At 42.8% G+C, this 16,743-nt stretch overlaps 1 protein-coding gene across 1 annotated transcript in view; it reads right to left on the bottom strand.

Moving 5' to 3' along the window:
- The window catches only part of gpr179 (G protein-coupled receptor 179), a gene marked incomplete at both ends in the record, with an annotated part of 34,343 nt that extends 19,354 nt beyond the window's left edge, over positions 1-14,989 (bottom strand). The window contains 5 exons of the mRNA XM_080443831.1: positions 1,889-2,124; positions 3,179-3,266; positions 12,788-12,896; positions 13,713-14,566; positions 14,879-14,989. Coding sequence (XP_080299957.1) covers positions 1,889-2,124; positions 3,179-3,266; positions 12,788-12,896; positions 13,713-14,566; positions 14,879-14,989 — 1,398 coding nt within the window. The remainder of the gene's footprint in view (positions 1-1,888; positions 2,125-3,178; positions 3,267-12,787; positions 12,897-13,712; positions 14,567-14,878) is intronic.
- Positions 14,990-16,743: the final 1,754 nt, after the last annotated feature.

The following is a 16,743-nucleotide window of genomic DNA, read 5'->3' on the forward strand; positions in this document are numbered from 1 at the left end:
GAAAAACTAATCAAATTGTTGTTTCTTTTTGTTTCGTCTGTTCTGAAATGTAATATTTGAAGCTCTGTGTTTGTTCATTTTCTTTTGTTTGCTCTTATGCTACTTTGATAATTTATTTTAAATGGTAAAAAGGTGGGCAAAATAAGCTTCGGCTTCAGCCCATACCTTTTCGGTCAAATAGTCATCTTGTTGACTAAGTTGTACTGTATGTTCAACTGTTTTGTTTAAAAAGTTGTACTGTATGTTCAACTGTTTTGTTGAAAAAAAAAAAATCATGACTGAAATAAAAATAACTAACTAACTAACTCTCTCCCCCTCTCTCCCCCCTCTCTCTCTCTCCAGCCAGCATAAGCATGGCGACATTCTTTGACATAAAAATGCGAATAAACAGCTGAGATTTAGTGATATCGAAAAACAGGCTTCGCAGTTCCATGCACATGGTAATGGTCAATGGCTGTGCGCAATTTGAGAGCAATAGCTCCAGGCACTGAGGAGAACCGGGCAGGACATTTTTTGACATAAAAATGCGAATAAACAGCTGAGATTTAGTGATATCGAAAAACAGGCTTTGCAGTCCGACGCACATCGTAATGGTGAATGGCCGTGCGCAATTTGAGATCAATAGCTCCAGGCACTGAGGAGAACCGGGCAGAAAAAGGTTTGGGCTCAGAGGTTTGACTTCACAGGTTTGGTCTCAGAGATTTGTGGAATTATAGGAAGATTACAGATTCCTATTCATATAAAAGCCATTTTGAGTCTCAATGAAAGCTTGTCATTTATATCATATTGTTCTTGTTTAGTGGCTGAGGAGAGACTACCCAGCATGCCTTGTGGTGTGCTTAAATGTTAGTTATTGTTCTGTTATTGTGTGATTATCATGTGCCATGGGGAATGAATGCATTGGAGGAATGTATGTGTTATTGTGATAATGCCCATGATTTATGTCGACCATATTAACCCTGCTGTCCCTACTTTGGCATGGGATTTCCACCGGCCATTACAATAATGATGAATGAATAATGTTTTTTTTTCAACAATCTATCTCACCTAACCCTGGTCCCACAGCACCGGTGAGGCAGTATGTTCATTTGCTACGGTTAGGGTTAGTGTTAATTGGTCTAGAAAGACTGCTGTGCCTTTCTGTTGCAAGGACTTTTGAATGGTCTGCAATGCATTTCTAAACCAAGATATCGCTATAAACATTTGAAATAACTGTGGTATTGACTGAAGCTGAAAACATATTATTTGTTGAGTGTAAAATGAAGCATTCGTTCATTTCAGTGAATGACCCTGCTCTGCTGTCGATAGTATTTCAAGAAGATAAGGAGAGACCTTCACACTAAAATGACTGAACAGATAAGAGTTCTGATGATGCTGTGGTTTGGTATACAGTATAGAATAAGGTCTACTGCACATGAGGAATACGTTTGGAAGAAACTAGTGCCTATATGAAACTTGGTTGTTCTTGCAGCTGCTTACAACATGTGAACATCCCAATATTTATGATAATGACAAAAAATACTGTATGGGCAATATTAGGCCGGCTCTTGGTCGATTGCCTAGATTGTAACCCTCTATAACACCTTGGTTGATTGATTGATTGATTGATTGATTGATTGATTGATTGATTGATTGAATACTTTATTAGACAGAAATGCAAACAGCACGGGTACGTCAATCATACATATGGGCTAAAAGGATAACACAAAAATGTCCTGAGGACTTGTTTCCATTGTGGTCCTGTGTATTCAATTCATCAACATATTCAACAACAATAACACCAAAATACAATATTATCAACAAATATAAAACACTGCATGTACAGAGTAGAAAGGGGGGGGGGCTACTGCATATGGTGACCTTGAATAGCCCAAAACACCTCACTCACCTTACTTTGACGGTGTTGATAGGCCGCCAGCATGCTGAGGAACACCAGGATCATGAAGAAGCCCTGGATGACCATCATCCAGACTCTGAGGAACCTGTTCTGCTGCACCAAACAGGGGGAGCCGTCCTCGCAGCTTTTACAGCCGGGCCAGCAAGGAAGGCAGACGGGCATGAGTGGGTAACAGATGTTGCTGCCACCAGCTCCACTGCCAGTACCATTGGCACCGTTCCTAGAACCTGCACATATACAGTATACGTGGAAATGCAACACGTTCATGTACTAATGTACTGTATATGTTCATTGTTGGTGTCATTAATGGTTATGTGGACTGTAACATCCTCTCAGGAATAACAGATGGAAAATGTAGATTGACACGATAATGACCATTTTAAGGACAGGCCTTACTGTATATTTATTTTTAACAGGCATGATGAAAGATTATACTGGCATGAGTTTAGTGTTAAAGGCACAAGTGGATTTTTTTAAAAACAGAATATAATATTAGGGTTATAGCCCATTCAACATACATTCTGATATTTGGAAGTATATATTTTTTTGCAAACATAACCAATATAGTATAAAAGCAACAATTAAACACGATAAGATAAATCAACAACCAAGGCTGAATTCTGGCCTCTCTGTTAGAAAGAAACCACACGAGTCTAAAAGCCCCAAAGGCTGTACAGCTCCTTAGGGTTCATCCTGCCTATTAGAGTATGAGAAATCTTGTGCAGAGTTGACATTTTGACACCAATATCAGTAAGGTACTAAGGTTCGTCCTCTAGGGAGCATAAATTCACTTGCAATTAGCTTTTTAGATATCTTGTGTGGACCTAATGGAGGCACTATAGAGCAGTGGTTCTCAAACTTTTTCATGCCAAGGACCCCCAAAATGATATGTATTTGGCCGCGGACTCCCATCTCAAAATATTTAGTTCCAGGGACCCCCCCAGAAGCAAAGATTTGAGTTACAAATGTTCGCTTTAAAAAATATATATATTCAAAGATTTGCACACATTTTTATGATTTTTCAAAAATAGCAGATCTACAAGCTCATATCGCGGCACTCGGTGCCGCGATATGAGCTTGTATATCAGCCAAAGTATAAAATAATGGTTAAAGTGGTTAAAACTATAATTACAGATGCTTTCCCGGTCATAACAATTAAACACGAGAAGATAAATCAACAACCAAGGCTGAATTCTGGCCTCTCTGTTAGAAAGAAATCGCTCCTCTGTGCTTTGGGGCGGTTTGCATTCATATCATGGACAGGTGTTAGTGTTGGCTTACCTGTGTCCGTTGGAGGGCTATAATATCCCATTTTGCAACGGCAGCAATACTGGCCCAATCGAAACCCTCCGCCTGGACGGGGCACACACTGCACACAAAATAGCAAAAATATTTAGTACAGGTATATCCTTAAACCCTGTGCTGTTTTCACATCCTCTAATATGAAAAGAAGAACATTTCTTAATCAAGATAAATGATTATAATTAATTAATTCATTGATTCCTAAATGCAGACTTCTTATTCTTTGAGACACACATAGGGGTATTTCGGGGCGTGGCCGAAGCCACCATTACTTTTTTGGGTGAAACAACACAGCTTTCACACAGCTTGCACTACGGAACGTACACGTTGTTACATTTTATGGGCGTCATAGCGCAACATATGGTGAAGTATAGTAATGCAGGTCATTGCAACAACCACCGATCTTGTAAAAAATTAAAACAGGACCGCCAAATATTCTAAATGTGATTCCCCTATTCGCTCATACTAGGACATGGCGTATGTGTAGGCAGAAGAATAGGAAAGGCCCCTCTTTCGAACTTTGTCCACTAAAGTAAGTGGAGTTGTTCAGTGGCCAGCTGCCAGCTGTGGTAGACTATATTATCTGTAGCTCTGCAGTGCGAAATTGAACGTGTGCAGTGGTGGAAGAAGTACTGACATTTTCTACTGAAGTAATCAAAGTATCAATACCACAATGTAGAAATACTCTGTTACAAGTAAAAGTCCGGTGTTCAAAATGTACTTGAGTAAGAGTTCAAAAATATTGGCATCAAAATATACTTAAAAGTACCAAAAGTAAAAGCACTCGTTATGCAGTATGTCCAATTTCACAAGTTTGTCATATATAAAAATCTTTTGAAAATAGCAGATCTACAAGCTCACAACAGCTTGTAGATCTGCTATTTTCAAATAGCCAAAGTATATATAGGGTTGAAGAGGTTTTGCAATAATTTTAAAAATCTACAAAGTAATTACTAACTAGAGTTTTCAAATAATTGTAGTGGAGTAAAAAGTATAATATTTGCCTCTGAGAGGAGTAGAAATAAAAGTATTGAAAATTGGAGAAAAGTATTTCCAAAAGTATTGAAAATTGGAGATGCTCCAGTAAATTAAAAATAAGTCATTACATTTACTCAAGTACTGTATACTTGAGTAAATGTACTTATTTACTTTACACCACTGAATGTGTGTAACTGTCAAGCTGGAGCCCACATATTAAGTCCATAAGCCTGTAGTAGCCTGGATGAATCTGTAATTATAACTACAGGCCCATATATAAAATCAACCCATCATGAGTAAAATAGTCAAAAACAAAACAAAAACATAACTTAACAACTCATTTACTTCTAAATGGTTCTTAGACAAATTCCAGTCAGGTTTTGTACCACATCACAGCACTGAGCTGCTCTATTAAAGTTTTAATTAGCATTTTGCCTGAAGCCTAAAAACAGTCAGAAATGCTGGTGTCATTATTCATTCAGATCTGAATTTTAACTCCCACATCAAATCTATAACAAAATCAACCTGTTATCGTCTTAAACATATAGTAAGAATTAGAGGATACATGTCTAAACAAGACCTAGAAAACTCATTCTAATTCATGCTTTCATTTCTAGTAGGTTAGACTTTTCTCAGGCCTTCCTAAAATGTTGGTGCCACAGTTTTAACAGCCGATCATAGAATTGACTTCAAAATACTGTTTCTTGTCAACAAATCACTTAATAATTTAAGGCCTAAACACGTCTTTGACTTGCTCCCACACTATGAACCTTCTAGACATCTTAGCTCGTTAGGGACCAGTCTGCTAACCGTTAGAAACAGACTCCAAGTTGCACTGTGTCTTTTTCTGGTTCTTGTTTTTATTGCATTTCATGGCTTAGATCATATTTTATTTTTGTACAGTAATATATTTTTCTTTATCTATTTTATTTAATTAAATTTTTTATTGTCTATTTCATGTGAATCACTTTGAATTGCCTCTGTGTATGAGAAATGCTTCATAAATAAAATTGCCTTGCCCAATCTGCAGTCCTTAATTTACCTGGATATTGTAACTAACCCTGTGGTGCTAGCTTCTACAGTCTGTCAGGCTGCACACACACGCACTCGCGTGCACACGCACGCACACGCACACGCACGCGCACACGCCACACACACACACACACACACACACACACACACACACACACACACACACACACACACACACACACACACACACACACACACACACACACACACACACACACGACACACACACACACACACACACAAATGCATGCACACATGGATACTCTGTTAATCTAAGTTAAAAGCTAAATGGATGCATAATGCCTCAACCCAGAGCATTATCCTTTTTTTCTCCTCAAAATCCTGCATCCGCGTGCGCGTGTGCATACTGTACGCACACGTGTGCGCTCACCCACACACAGTGCAAAGACATATATAGGCCTACAGTATATATACAGTATAATATATGCATAAATACAATCCCTACATCAAATGGTAAAATACCTAATGGTATGTGGAAGCAGTCCAATATTAATGTGCTATACTATGGATTATATGTAGCCATAGCATAATTCTCTTCAGAGAAACATAAATACAGAAACCCATCATATGCATCACAGCTTCCAAAACGTGTCATTTTGTATGATGAGTCATCTCTTAATTTTTTATCTGTTGTTTTGCATGTTTAAAATATGTTTTAAAACATGTTTTACATAGGACAATAGAGATAACGAGATAGGAATCAGATTTAAAATGGGAAAAGTTTCCCTTTAAAGGGTTTTACTCAAGCGCTTTCTTGACCAAAATTTAATTTAATTTAATAACATTACTATTGAATGATGATTGTGAATTCACTCACTTTGGAGGTGAATAACATTAAAGTAATGGCCCCTTTCCATTACATAGTCCCAGCTCAGCACGCGCAGCTCTACCCACATTTTTGCCTTTCCATTAGTACCTGGTACTTGGTGGTAGTTATTTTGTGCCCATCCTGCCGAAGTTTCCTAGTAGGGCTAAGCCAAAACAAACGAAGACAAACCATGACCCTTAAAGACATGCTGAAATGAAAAATATGTTTTTCACACTTTTAGAGCATATCCGTGGTCATAATATGGACATACCTAACAATAGATGCAATTTCTTTTAAACAAAATCATTTTTTTTGTATTCTTATATCAAAAGTCCCTAAAAAGCCAGTCTTAATCTTCCTGTCAAATGAAAACATACGTGATGACATAGATATACTTATGAATATAATTGAATCTAGATTTCATTCACCTGTTTGATTCCCATACTGTGTATAGCTCACGTTCCTTCAAACACCTGATTTTACAGAGCTACTCAGTTTTGAATCTCAGTCAAGATGACGTCCAGATGGTGTATTACTCATTTTAAACTTCATCAGCACAATAAAATATTTATAATTTTAGGTTAAAAATAAGCAATATTGGCCTGGGCCGCTAGCGTAGCAGTCCAGGCACCTAGGCTCAGTGTAGCACTGACAGCGTGTCGCGGGTTCGAATCCCGATCCCGACGGCCTTTGCTGCATGTCACTACCCATATCTCGCTCCCCATTTCCTGTCAGCCTACTGTCCTATCAATAAAGGCATAAAAGCCACACTGGCCGTCTCTCTCTCTCCCTTGGGCAGACGAGCGGCAGGCTACAAACACTAGCCCTCTGCCGCACACAGCTGCAGTGAGTGAGATTTCAGCATTCCATTGCCTGAACGGATAGGAGTAGGACCTTCTGATTGCTTGAGACCAGGTTGATACAACATTTCAGACTGAAACTTCAAAATAAAATGACAAAAAAAAGCGATTTCACGAGGACTTTAAAGATAATTTATGCTTGGAGCGACAAGTGTCAAGCAATGCATCGCATTACGTGTCTCAAAACGTTCTGAGATTTGAGCATTGATACTGTCTGTGACAGGTCAGAAATAAATAAATGTGTACATTTACACCTTCAGTCGATGCTTCATATCCATATGAGTAAAATCGCCAGGGTGGCGTGTTTATTCTTGGAACACAGTTCTTATATGAAGCGATCTAAGGCGTCATGCAGAGTTCCTGTCTGCTCTATGGAAGCGGCCGTTCTCGATGGCATCTGCTGTCACCGGACATGTGGGGGGCATTGTTTTTCTGCCAGTCAGCTGGTTGATGGTCTGCCACACCTTGCGGCTGGAGTGGGTGAAGTCTACTGACTCGACGACTTCAGTCCATCTGGCCTTACGGGTGGCCGTGGCACCCAACTTTTGGAGAAGTGCCGTTGCCGTTACATCCACATTTTCCCTGGAGCTGGATCCTGCTGGTGGTCACGCAGGAGGTTGCTGCATTCTTCATCCCAGCCCGGGGATATAGCTCTCATTGTAGCCTCGTGGGATGGCCTTCTTTGCTGCCCCTAAGAGGACGTCGCAGTAGGCAGTGTACGCAGTGCCCACATCAGCAGAATCTGTGTCCGGGAGACAGACTGATTCTTTCTGTCTCTGCTGTACTGTATGCCAAAAGTTCCATCTCCTGACAGGTTTGCCACTGGCTGCACCAGAGAAGGGACCTGGATGATGGATGGTCGGTGGTGGGCTTGGGGGAACCTACGCAGCCCTCACATCTAGAGTTCGGGACACTATGCGGCCCTCACATCTACATCGCCGATCCGACTCATGACGACACGTTTGTTTTTGTTTTGTTTTTTTGTCTGATGTCATGGTGATACGGTTTGTTTGGGTCTGATGTCATGCTATCACAGTCAGCATGACACATTTTCAACGACCAAGGTCGAACCAAAGTGCTGAACAAGAACAAGTCAAAAACAGGCAAACAGAGCAGAAGAAAAACTAATTAAAGCAAAAGAAAATAATTAAAGGAAAGCAAACAAGTTAACCAGATCACAACAAGAATGAAATAAAACAGCATATCAAAGTGTACAGACAGTATCAAGGTATACACAGCAAGGGTATGGTCAAGCAGCATTAAAGCCCAGGGAGAAGAAATGGGTCTATATAGGGATAGTTCACCCCCAAAATGACTTTTTTTCTATCGATTAGTCACCCCATGGAGACTTGAATTCATGGATATTAAGCCAATAATTTGATGACCGGCAGCGGTTCCGGTAGGAGACACAAAGAGTCTCCTTTGAGTCTCCTACCGGAATCGCTGCCTACCGGTCCACTGGTCATCAAATTGTTGGCTTAGGAATGCGACAAAAACGAAAAAATATCTATGAATTTAAGTCTCCATGGGGTGACTAATCGATAGGATCGATAGGAATCAATTTTTTGGATGAACTATCCCTTTAATAAAGATTTAAAACCCTCCAAGGACTGAGCAGAGCGAATGTGAGGAGGAGTAAACAATAACATTTTGAAAACAATTCTAAAACTGACAGGGAACCAGTGGCAAGGACCGGTGTGATGTGATCGCGCTATTTACTTGGCAGTATAAAGGAGGCGAGCGGCAGCATTTTGAATGAGCTGCAGTGCAGACGCCTGAGAGCAGATTGATCAATGCCTACATACAGAGCATTGCAATAATCCGCGAAGAGATGAAGGCATGGACGCCCATGCCTTCTTCCACCCTCCATCCAGGTCGGGTGGAGGTAGATGGGCCTTTATCCTGGCCAGCAGCCTTATTAGTTGGAAAAAGCTGGCTTTAACCACGGAACTAATCTGCTTTGTCAAAACTTGAATTTGCTATCAAGTCACACCGAGGTTTTTGACAGTCAGAGAACCATCCTATTCCTGTCATGATGCGGTGGGGCAGAAGGTGTACGCATCGCATTTTTGTTGAAAATATGTCGTAGAAAAATAACAGTGTAGTAACAGTGCAGTAAAATGTGACTTGGACCTACTCGGAATTTCTGCTCTATTATTGGAATACACTGACCTTTTGGATCCAGAATACACACTAAACATTCGGCATCTGAATTATGAATAATTGTTGGTGTGTGCTATCTGCACACCAAAGTATGTGCAGAGCTAAGAAAAGACAAATAAAGCATTTACCGACCCTTGCTTCTATAATAATTAAAGGTAGGGTAAGTGATTTTCTTTGGCTAAGATAAGTGTTAAATAGCTCTATATTCTGATAGTACTCATTGCTATAGAGTGGTTGTTCAGTAACAGGAGTCTCCACGTCTCTCTAGCTATTTAGTAAACAGAAAATTCATTTTCAGGTCGGGATACCAATTTTATCCAATCAGAATAGAGAACTCAGTCAGGATACAGATTAAACAAGTGAAATTGGAAGTGATGACACAAATAAATGAGCAGACAAAATTGGAACTAGATCACTATCAAAATGAAGCTGATAAATGGGTACTCTTTCCTGATTGTATTTTCTGTTCATTAAAGAGCTGGAGAGACAGGGAGACCCCTGTGACTGAACAACAAACACTCTATAGCAATGATTACTATCAGAATACAGAGCTTTAACCTTTTAATATAAAGCTTTTTGTTTTAACCAAAAAATATCACTTACCCTACATTTAATATGTCAATAAAAAATTGAATCACAGAACACAGACATAGCAATGTTCGTAACCTCACATGCTTGTCACAAAGCCAGATGTTTTGAGTCAGCCATAAGCCAGGTAAAACAGGAAGGGACAGAGGAGTGCAATGGGGGATTTGGGACTGTTCTTCTCTTGTGTTTTACGGTGGCCTATGAGAGCAGTGCATGAGGGGGAAGTATGTCAACAACACGGCTGGATTATCGTCTTAATCCAGCAGATCATCCTGCAGGCCGCCATGCAGCCCAGCCATCTTTAAATAGAAGGATGAGATGAGAGGTGGAGGATTGGTCCTGCACAGACAAATGAGTCTTTTTGTAACTATAAAGCTGATTTATATTTTGTTGTGTGACAGAGACAGACATTCAGAGCATACTGTAGTATAGGCCTAGATTGTTTGGGAGGTCGACCACAGTTCAGAGAGCAGAGGCTTATACTTGCTCGATGATAAATACATTGTTTTCACAAAAATATATATGACTTGGTTACGTTGAGCGACACACTCGTTTAATGCATAGTTTGAAGGCAGTCAGACTAGACTGGAGAGAGGGATGAAGGTGAAGGCTTTTTTCACAGAGGAGAGAAAGGTAATATGAATTGAGTGGAAAAAAACTAAGTGACCATTCTAGATAATTAGACAAGGCAGACTATTTTGAAAGTCTGTTCACAGTTTAGCGTATTTACATGACGATGGTTTACCAAAGACTACCGTCTGAAACGTACTGTTTTGAATAACAGCTGTATCTGTGGCTTATGGAAATGCATTTGCCTTGCAATAAACGTTTTCCCCCTGCCTATTCTTTTCTCCAGTGTACCCACAGTTTATTCTAGACAAAATGTGTCCATATTTCACTGCCACGGTAACAAATGTGTTAACAGTTTGTACACCTCTGTCCATATAGTAGACTTTCTTCCTCTTTCTTGGAATTTGTGCAAATTTTCTGCACATGTAAACATACCATTCATCTCAGAGACAGAGGAAAGTGCAAAAATGACTCCAAAGAACCCCCCACCCCCATCCCACGTCTTTGGTCTGTAACTTATTTTTGTTGATGTACTTAGATTTTTTCACCTTTATCAGAAACTGTGTCAAAACTGTGTCAATTTAATTAAATTTCATAGCTAAATTAGCTATTCAAGTGCTTTTCACTTTTCTTGTCCTTGGCCTGAATCCCTGCCTGCCCCCTAAAAGGTATGTCCCCAGTTCTGCAAACAACAGAAATGTCTTTCAGGATAATATCTTACTATCTTACTACTATATAATTGACAAAAGCTCCGAAAGTTCGTCCGGGATTCGCAAGCACAGGATCACTCCACATGCCTCCAAGACCCGTCACAGACTGTTGATCAGAGCTATGGCTATGTTTTAGGCATCTTACCCCACCTCGATCAGTGATCGGACTCTCGGTTTGATTGATTCTCTGATTCGCCTATCAGACCCTCAGCCTGATCTGGCAGGTTGCCATAGCAACCAGATACAGGAAGTCTGACCTCTTTATCACATGACCGAGGTTGGGAGGTTGGGAGGATGTGACTAGAGGTTAGAGCCGCAAAGCAAAGCGGGGAGGGAGGAGAGGGGAGGAGAGGAGCCGAGAGGAGAGGAGAGGCCAGAGAGGCCGGACTTCGCATGACGTGTGTGCAGAGCTATAATTAGGCCAGGTCGCCGTCATGGTTCAGAAATATCTCTTACAGAGCCATGCCACAGAAAAGAAAACTATATCTCTGGGCCATCGGACCTGAAACGCCAAGCGCAAGTGTTTCCTTCGTGCAGTAGACCATCTAAACGCAACACGCTGTAAAAGCAAGAGCGTAAAGCCTAAAAGGACCACAAAAAAGGACAGAAACTTCAGAAGAGCATGGACACCTCCACACCAACCCACAGAAATAGTTGACTTTCACACACCAACTATGGATAGCGTCTGCAATTCATGCCATGCTGTCATGGCGTTTTGGGTCTCTTTGGGTCTCTCGACCTGTATTTGTTAAACTAGATGTGAGGGCCGCAAAGCGGCCCTCACATCTAGTTCTATTTATCCTAGAGAAGGAATCAGACATCAGACAACATACCATTCATCTCAGAGACAGAGGAAAGTGCAAAAATGACTCCAAAGAACCCCCCACCCCCATCCCACGTCTTTGGTCTGTAACTTATTTTTGTTGATGTACTTAGATTTTTTCACCTTTATCAGAAACTGTGTTGAGTGTCAATTTAATTAAATTTCATAGCTAAATTAGCTATTCAAGTGCTTTTCACTTTTCTTGTCCTTGGCCTGAATCCCTGCCTGCCCCCTAAAAGGTATGTCCCCAGTTCTGCAAACAACAGAAATGTCTTTCAGGATAATATCTTACTATCTTACTACTATATAATTGACAAAAGCTCCGAAAGTTCGTCCGGGATTCGCAAGCACAGGATCACTCCACATGCCTCCAAGACCCGTCACAGACTGTTGATCAGAGCTATGGCTATGTTTTAGGCATCTTACCCCACCTCGATCAGTGATCGGACTCTCGGTTTGATTGATTCTCTGATTCGCCTATCAGACCCTCAGCCTGATCTGGCAGGTTGCCATAGCAACCAGATACAGGAAGTCTGACCTCTTTATCACATGACCGAGGTTGGGAGGTTGGGAGGATGTGACTAGAGGTTAGAGCCGCAAAGCAAAGCGGGGAGGGAGGAGATAAATAGAACTAGATGTGAGGGCCGCAAAGCGGCCCTCACATCTAGTTCTATTTATCCTAGAGAAGGAATCTATTATTTATGATCATTTTATGCCACCCCTTTTGCAGGCTTGCCGATGGCTAGCTGCCTGATCCATAAGCTGATCCCATTCTTTTTGCATCAATATGCTAATTAGTTTCCAGTGGACACTTCCTTAGTGCCAAAAAAAACCCCGGTATCAGCTATTTGTCAAGAGTATTGATGTGTGATATCAAACCCAAATATTGAAAAAAGAAATTGTCCCTTTAAACAAAAATACTTTCTCGGTTCAATTTCCCACTCTCTCAAACTTGAACTGGGGAACTGGTTTACATAATGGTCTCTAACCACTGTAGGCCATGCATAGTTACAGGCAGATACATGTGTAGTTTACCTCCATGCTGGTTCGGTTGCATTGGTGTTGGTTGGTGAACCAACCAGGTCCCTTGGCACACTGGTCCACATCAAATCCCTGAATGTTAACATCCACACGAATCACCCCCCTAAAACAGAAGAACACGCACACACACACGCACGCACGCACGCACGCATGCATGCATGCACACAAGAACAAGTCATTTACACAGTGGTGAATGCTTTTTAAACCATTAAAAGCACACAAAAACCCAAACATCTCAATTTAAGTAAAGCTGCTTTAAAGCCCCAACAGACTGAATCATCCTTTACCCAGTCAGGTACCCTGAAGCTCCACATTTCCTCTAGAATAATTTACATGACCTTCAAGTTGCTCCTTTTCAAATGTCAGACTTCAGCTAGCTCTGTTTATTCAATCACAGCTCTCAATCCAAATTTAGAAAAGTATCTCAAAGTAGCAAACACTGGACTGCTTAAAAAAAAGAAAAAAAAGTCACAATGGTAGTCTGGGTTTGAAGAATTTGGTAAACATGCAGAATTTTATGAATGTCATTAAACCCTTTGGCCTACAGTCAAATTAACTTGATAGTCACATTTACAACCAGCTTTTGTTTTTAAATCATTGGCAAGCTTTAAAGGGTCATGAAACTGTCTAAGTTGATCATGCTGAAGTTTTATTGCTGATATCATGAATATATGTGATTTTCTTATATATATATATGTTTATTCTCTCGTTTTTGTAAAAATCCTAATTAGGATGATCTTAAAACACGCACCTGTCATCCATCTATTACTGACAACATCCTTAATATGAGACAGCTGGAAGTCCTGACTTGAACTCAGGTACTCAGTACAACAGTATCAGAAGCTGACCTTTTTCACCTTTAAGCCTTTAGTGACATCATCAGCACAAGACAGACAGAGGTGTATAACAGGGTCCTGACCTGAACTCTGGCGTGAGGTCGGGCTTCAAGCCATAGAAGGAAGTGGAGAGAGTGAGCATCCATCGGGGAAGGAAACGGCCACCCTTGCATTCCAGGAAGGGGGCATTACCCCATCGCACCCCACTCCGATTGGTCACGTAGCTGTCACCCTGCCCCCATTTGGGCGTGTCTAAGGTGGTGAGGTCATTGAGGAGCACCCGTTTGGACAAGGCAGCCATGGGCTCTTTGAATTTGAAGCCGCTGAACCAGCTGTCGTCGGGGGCAGGCGCTGGAGGATGCAGGCTCTTCCAAGACTTGGACAGGTCCTGCAATAGGATGCTCTGAACCTTAGGGGCGAGGTTCCTGGAGGCACGGAGCACCAGTGAGGGCACTTGGGCTGCCGGGTCGGCGTCGAAGGTGAGCAACGCGTGTCCGATGAGGAGGTCGGCCTCGAGGAGAGCGCGGACCAGGGCATGGTACCACTCCATGTCTTCCCTCACGGTGCTTTCCCGCAGGTCACTGGCCTGGAAGATCATGTTCAGGAAGTTGGCTGTGTTGGCCAGGGCATTCATGGCCGGCTGGAGAGGGGCGTAGAAGCTCTCCGGCAAGGGTCCACTCAGCTCTGGTGGGCTGTACGCCCGAGAGCACTCCCCCAGTTCCAGAACGGAGGGATCTCCGCTGGCTAAATAGGTCTCAGCCGGCGTCCAGTCATCCTCTGGGGCCTCTGAAGGTGTTGGCTCAATCTCTGGTGGCTCTGGGCTAGAGGAGCTCTCTGGGGTCCCTGCTGTGGCATTGAATAAAGAGTTTGTGCGGTTGATTGCCTCGGCTGTGCCTGTTCCTGCAAAGACGCTGGGGGTCACCTGTGCATGGGGTAACTGAGGGAGCAAAAGGAGAAGCAAAACCAGCTGCATTCTGTAATCCGCTCTCTGAGGGTTGTCACTGACAGCCCTGTCTTTCATTGGCTCTCTTAACCCCTAGGTTGATATCCTCATCATCAACAACATTTCCACAGAACCTTGGAAATGCCTAGCCTCCCCTCTCTAAAGCCTCTTTTTCATCTTGTCTCTCTCTCCAGCACTGTTCACGCAGGCTGAGGTTGCTGCAGCAGCAGGTGTCTGGGATGATGTGTGTGGTAGGTTTGCAATGCGCTCACACACCGGGTGCACGGCTCCATCCGTGCATCATACAGCCACACGTAGAAACCCTCCTACAAATGCACACGTTATTAATCCGTCGGTGGGAGGGAGACGCGGGGGTGAAGGCAATCCCCTCTCCAGCATCTCTGCAGTCTGTCTCATGCTAGTTAGTGCGTTCCTGTTTCCCCAGTGACCATCGACTGTGATAGTTGCTTGGCGAACAGTGCCTGACTAAAGCTGATCGATATATATATTAAAAAAAGAGCCACAAAAGGGGAAAGAAGAGAAACTGTGCGTCTCCAGACAGAATTGCCCACAAAAGAAATGAAGGAGTAAAAAAACAAAAACACAAACTGAAGGGGTGCGCATGCGGGACGCGGAGGAGGAGAGGGAGAATCCCCAAAGTTGAGGGATTCCGTGGGAGGCGCTGACTCTCACAGGAGAGACAGGGATCTATACGTCGAGGTACAGAAGTACTCCCACTACTTTCTAATCTATGCTCTCTTTTTCCAGCGCATCTCTCCCACTCTTCTGTCTCTCCACTTGGTCAGAAGCTTCTCCGCAAAGCGCCTCTCACTCACTGACGGAGTGACGGCGTCTAGCCCTGCTGTTCAGCCCTCTCCCTCCCACTCAATCTCTCTCTCTCGTTCCCTCCCTCCCTTTCCTCTCATACACCTCACCCCCCACCCCCCACCTGCCTCCCTCAGTCTTTCCCCTTCCCTTCCCTTCCCATCCCTCCCTCCCTCTCTCCCTCCTACCCTCCTACCTATTCATTCTGAGGATGAGAGGTGATGAGAGTGCCACATCTGTTGGCCATAGAGGCTGCTGTGTGGACGTGCGCACGTGTGAGTATGCACGCGTGCGAGCGCACGCGCGTGTGTGTGTGTTAGAGTGCATAGGAGGAGAGGATGATGCAGGCAGGTTAAGCCCTGCCTTATTTGTGTGGAATCCCTCACGCTCTGTGGATTAACCCCTACTTCTCCGGTCAGAGGAGTTGATGGGGGATGCTCTTTTATCGTCATACATGCACTCAAGCAGTAAATGCATTCATAGCCACACGCGCTTACACACGCTTACACACACACACACACACACACACACACACACACACACACACACACACACACACACACAGTGCCTAGCTTAGGAGAGTGGATAGCAGGAGTGGTGCTGTTTGCAAGCAGACAGTCATTTGCACGCACGCACATGCATGCACGCGCTTGCCAGCTGTGTCACTGTTTCAGGAGAGTGGAAGGGGGGAATGGTTCCCTATTAAGTACTGGTGCACACACACACACAAACAAACAAACACACACACACACACACACACACACACACACGGTGACTGGGTGGCAAGTCATGTCATGGGGTGAATAGTGCTCTACTGATAATGATTGATAAAGATTATCCTATATTAAAATTGCCTCGAGGGTCAACGGGTTCTGCCATCGCGGGGCCCCTGGGTGCCACAGGCGCACCATTGCTCCGCCCCTTCTGTGTTCCTATTGGCTGGGGTTTAAACAGCCATAGCTCCAGTTCCCTGCATGCTAAAGGCCCCAAACTTGGTAGGTGATCTAAGACGTCCAATAGGGACAGGCTGTAATTGCTTAAGCCCCGCCCCCTCTGTGTTCCTATTTGCTGGGCTTTAAACAGCCATAACTTCAGTTCCCAGTATGCTAAAGGCCCCAAACTTGGTAGGTGCTCTTAAACGGCCAATAGGGGCGTAATTTTTTAAGCCCCGCCCTGTCTGTGTTCCTATTGGCTGGGCTTTAAACCTAGGCCTATAGATAGGGAAGTCAAATTCCCTAGTCAAAGTTATATATTGTCTTTGAAATGTAGTGGAGTGAAAGTCATAAGTATCCAAGAATACGAATAGGCCTACTCAAGTAAAGTACAGATACTCAAATTGTTTTTTA

Source organism: Gymnoscopelus braueri (assembly GCF_963280865.1).
Source record: "Gymnoscopelus braueri genome assembly, chromosome: 2".
NCBI lineage: Eukaryota > Metazoa > Chordata > Actinopteri > Myctophiformes > Myctophidae > Gymnoscopelus > Gymnoscopelus braueri.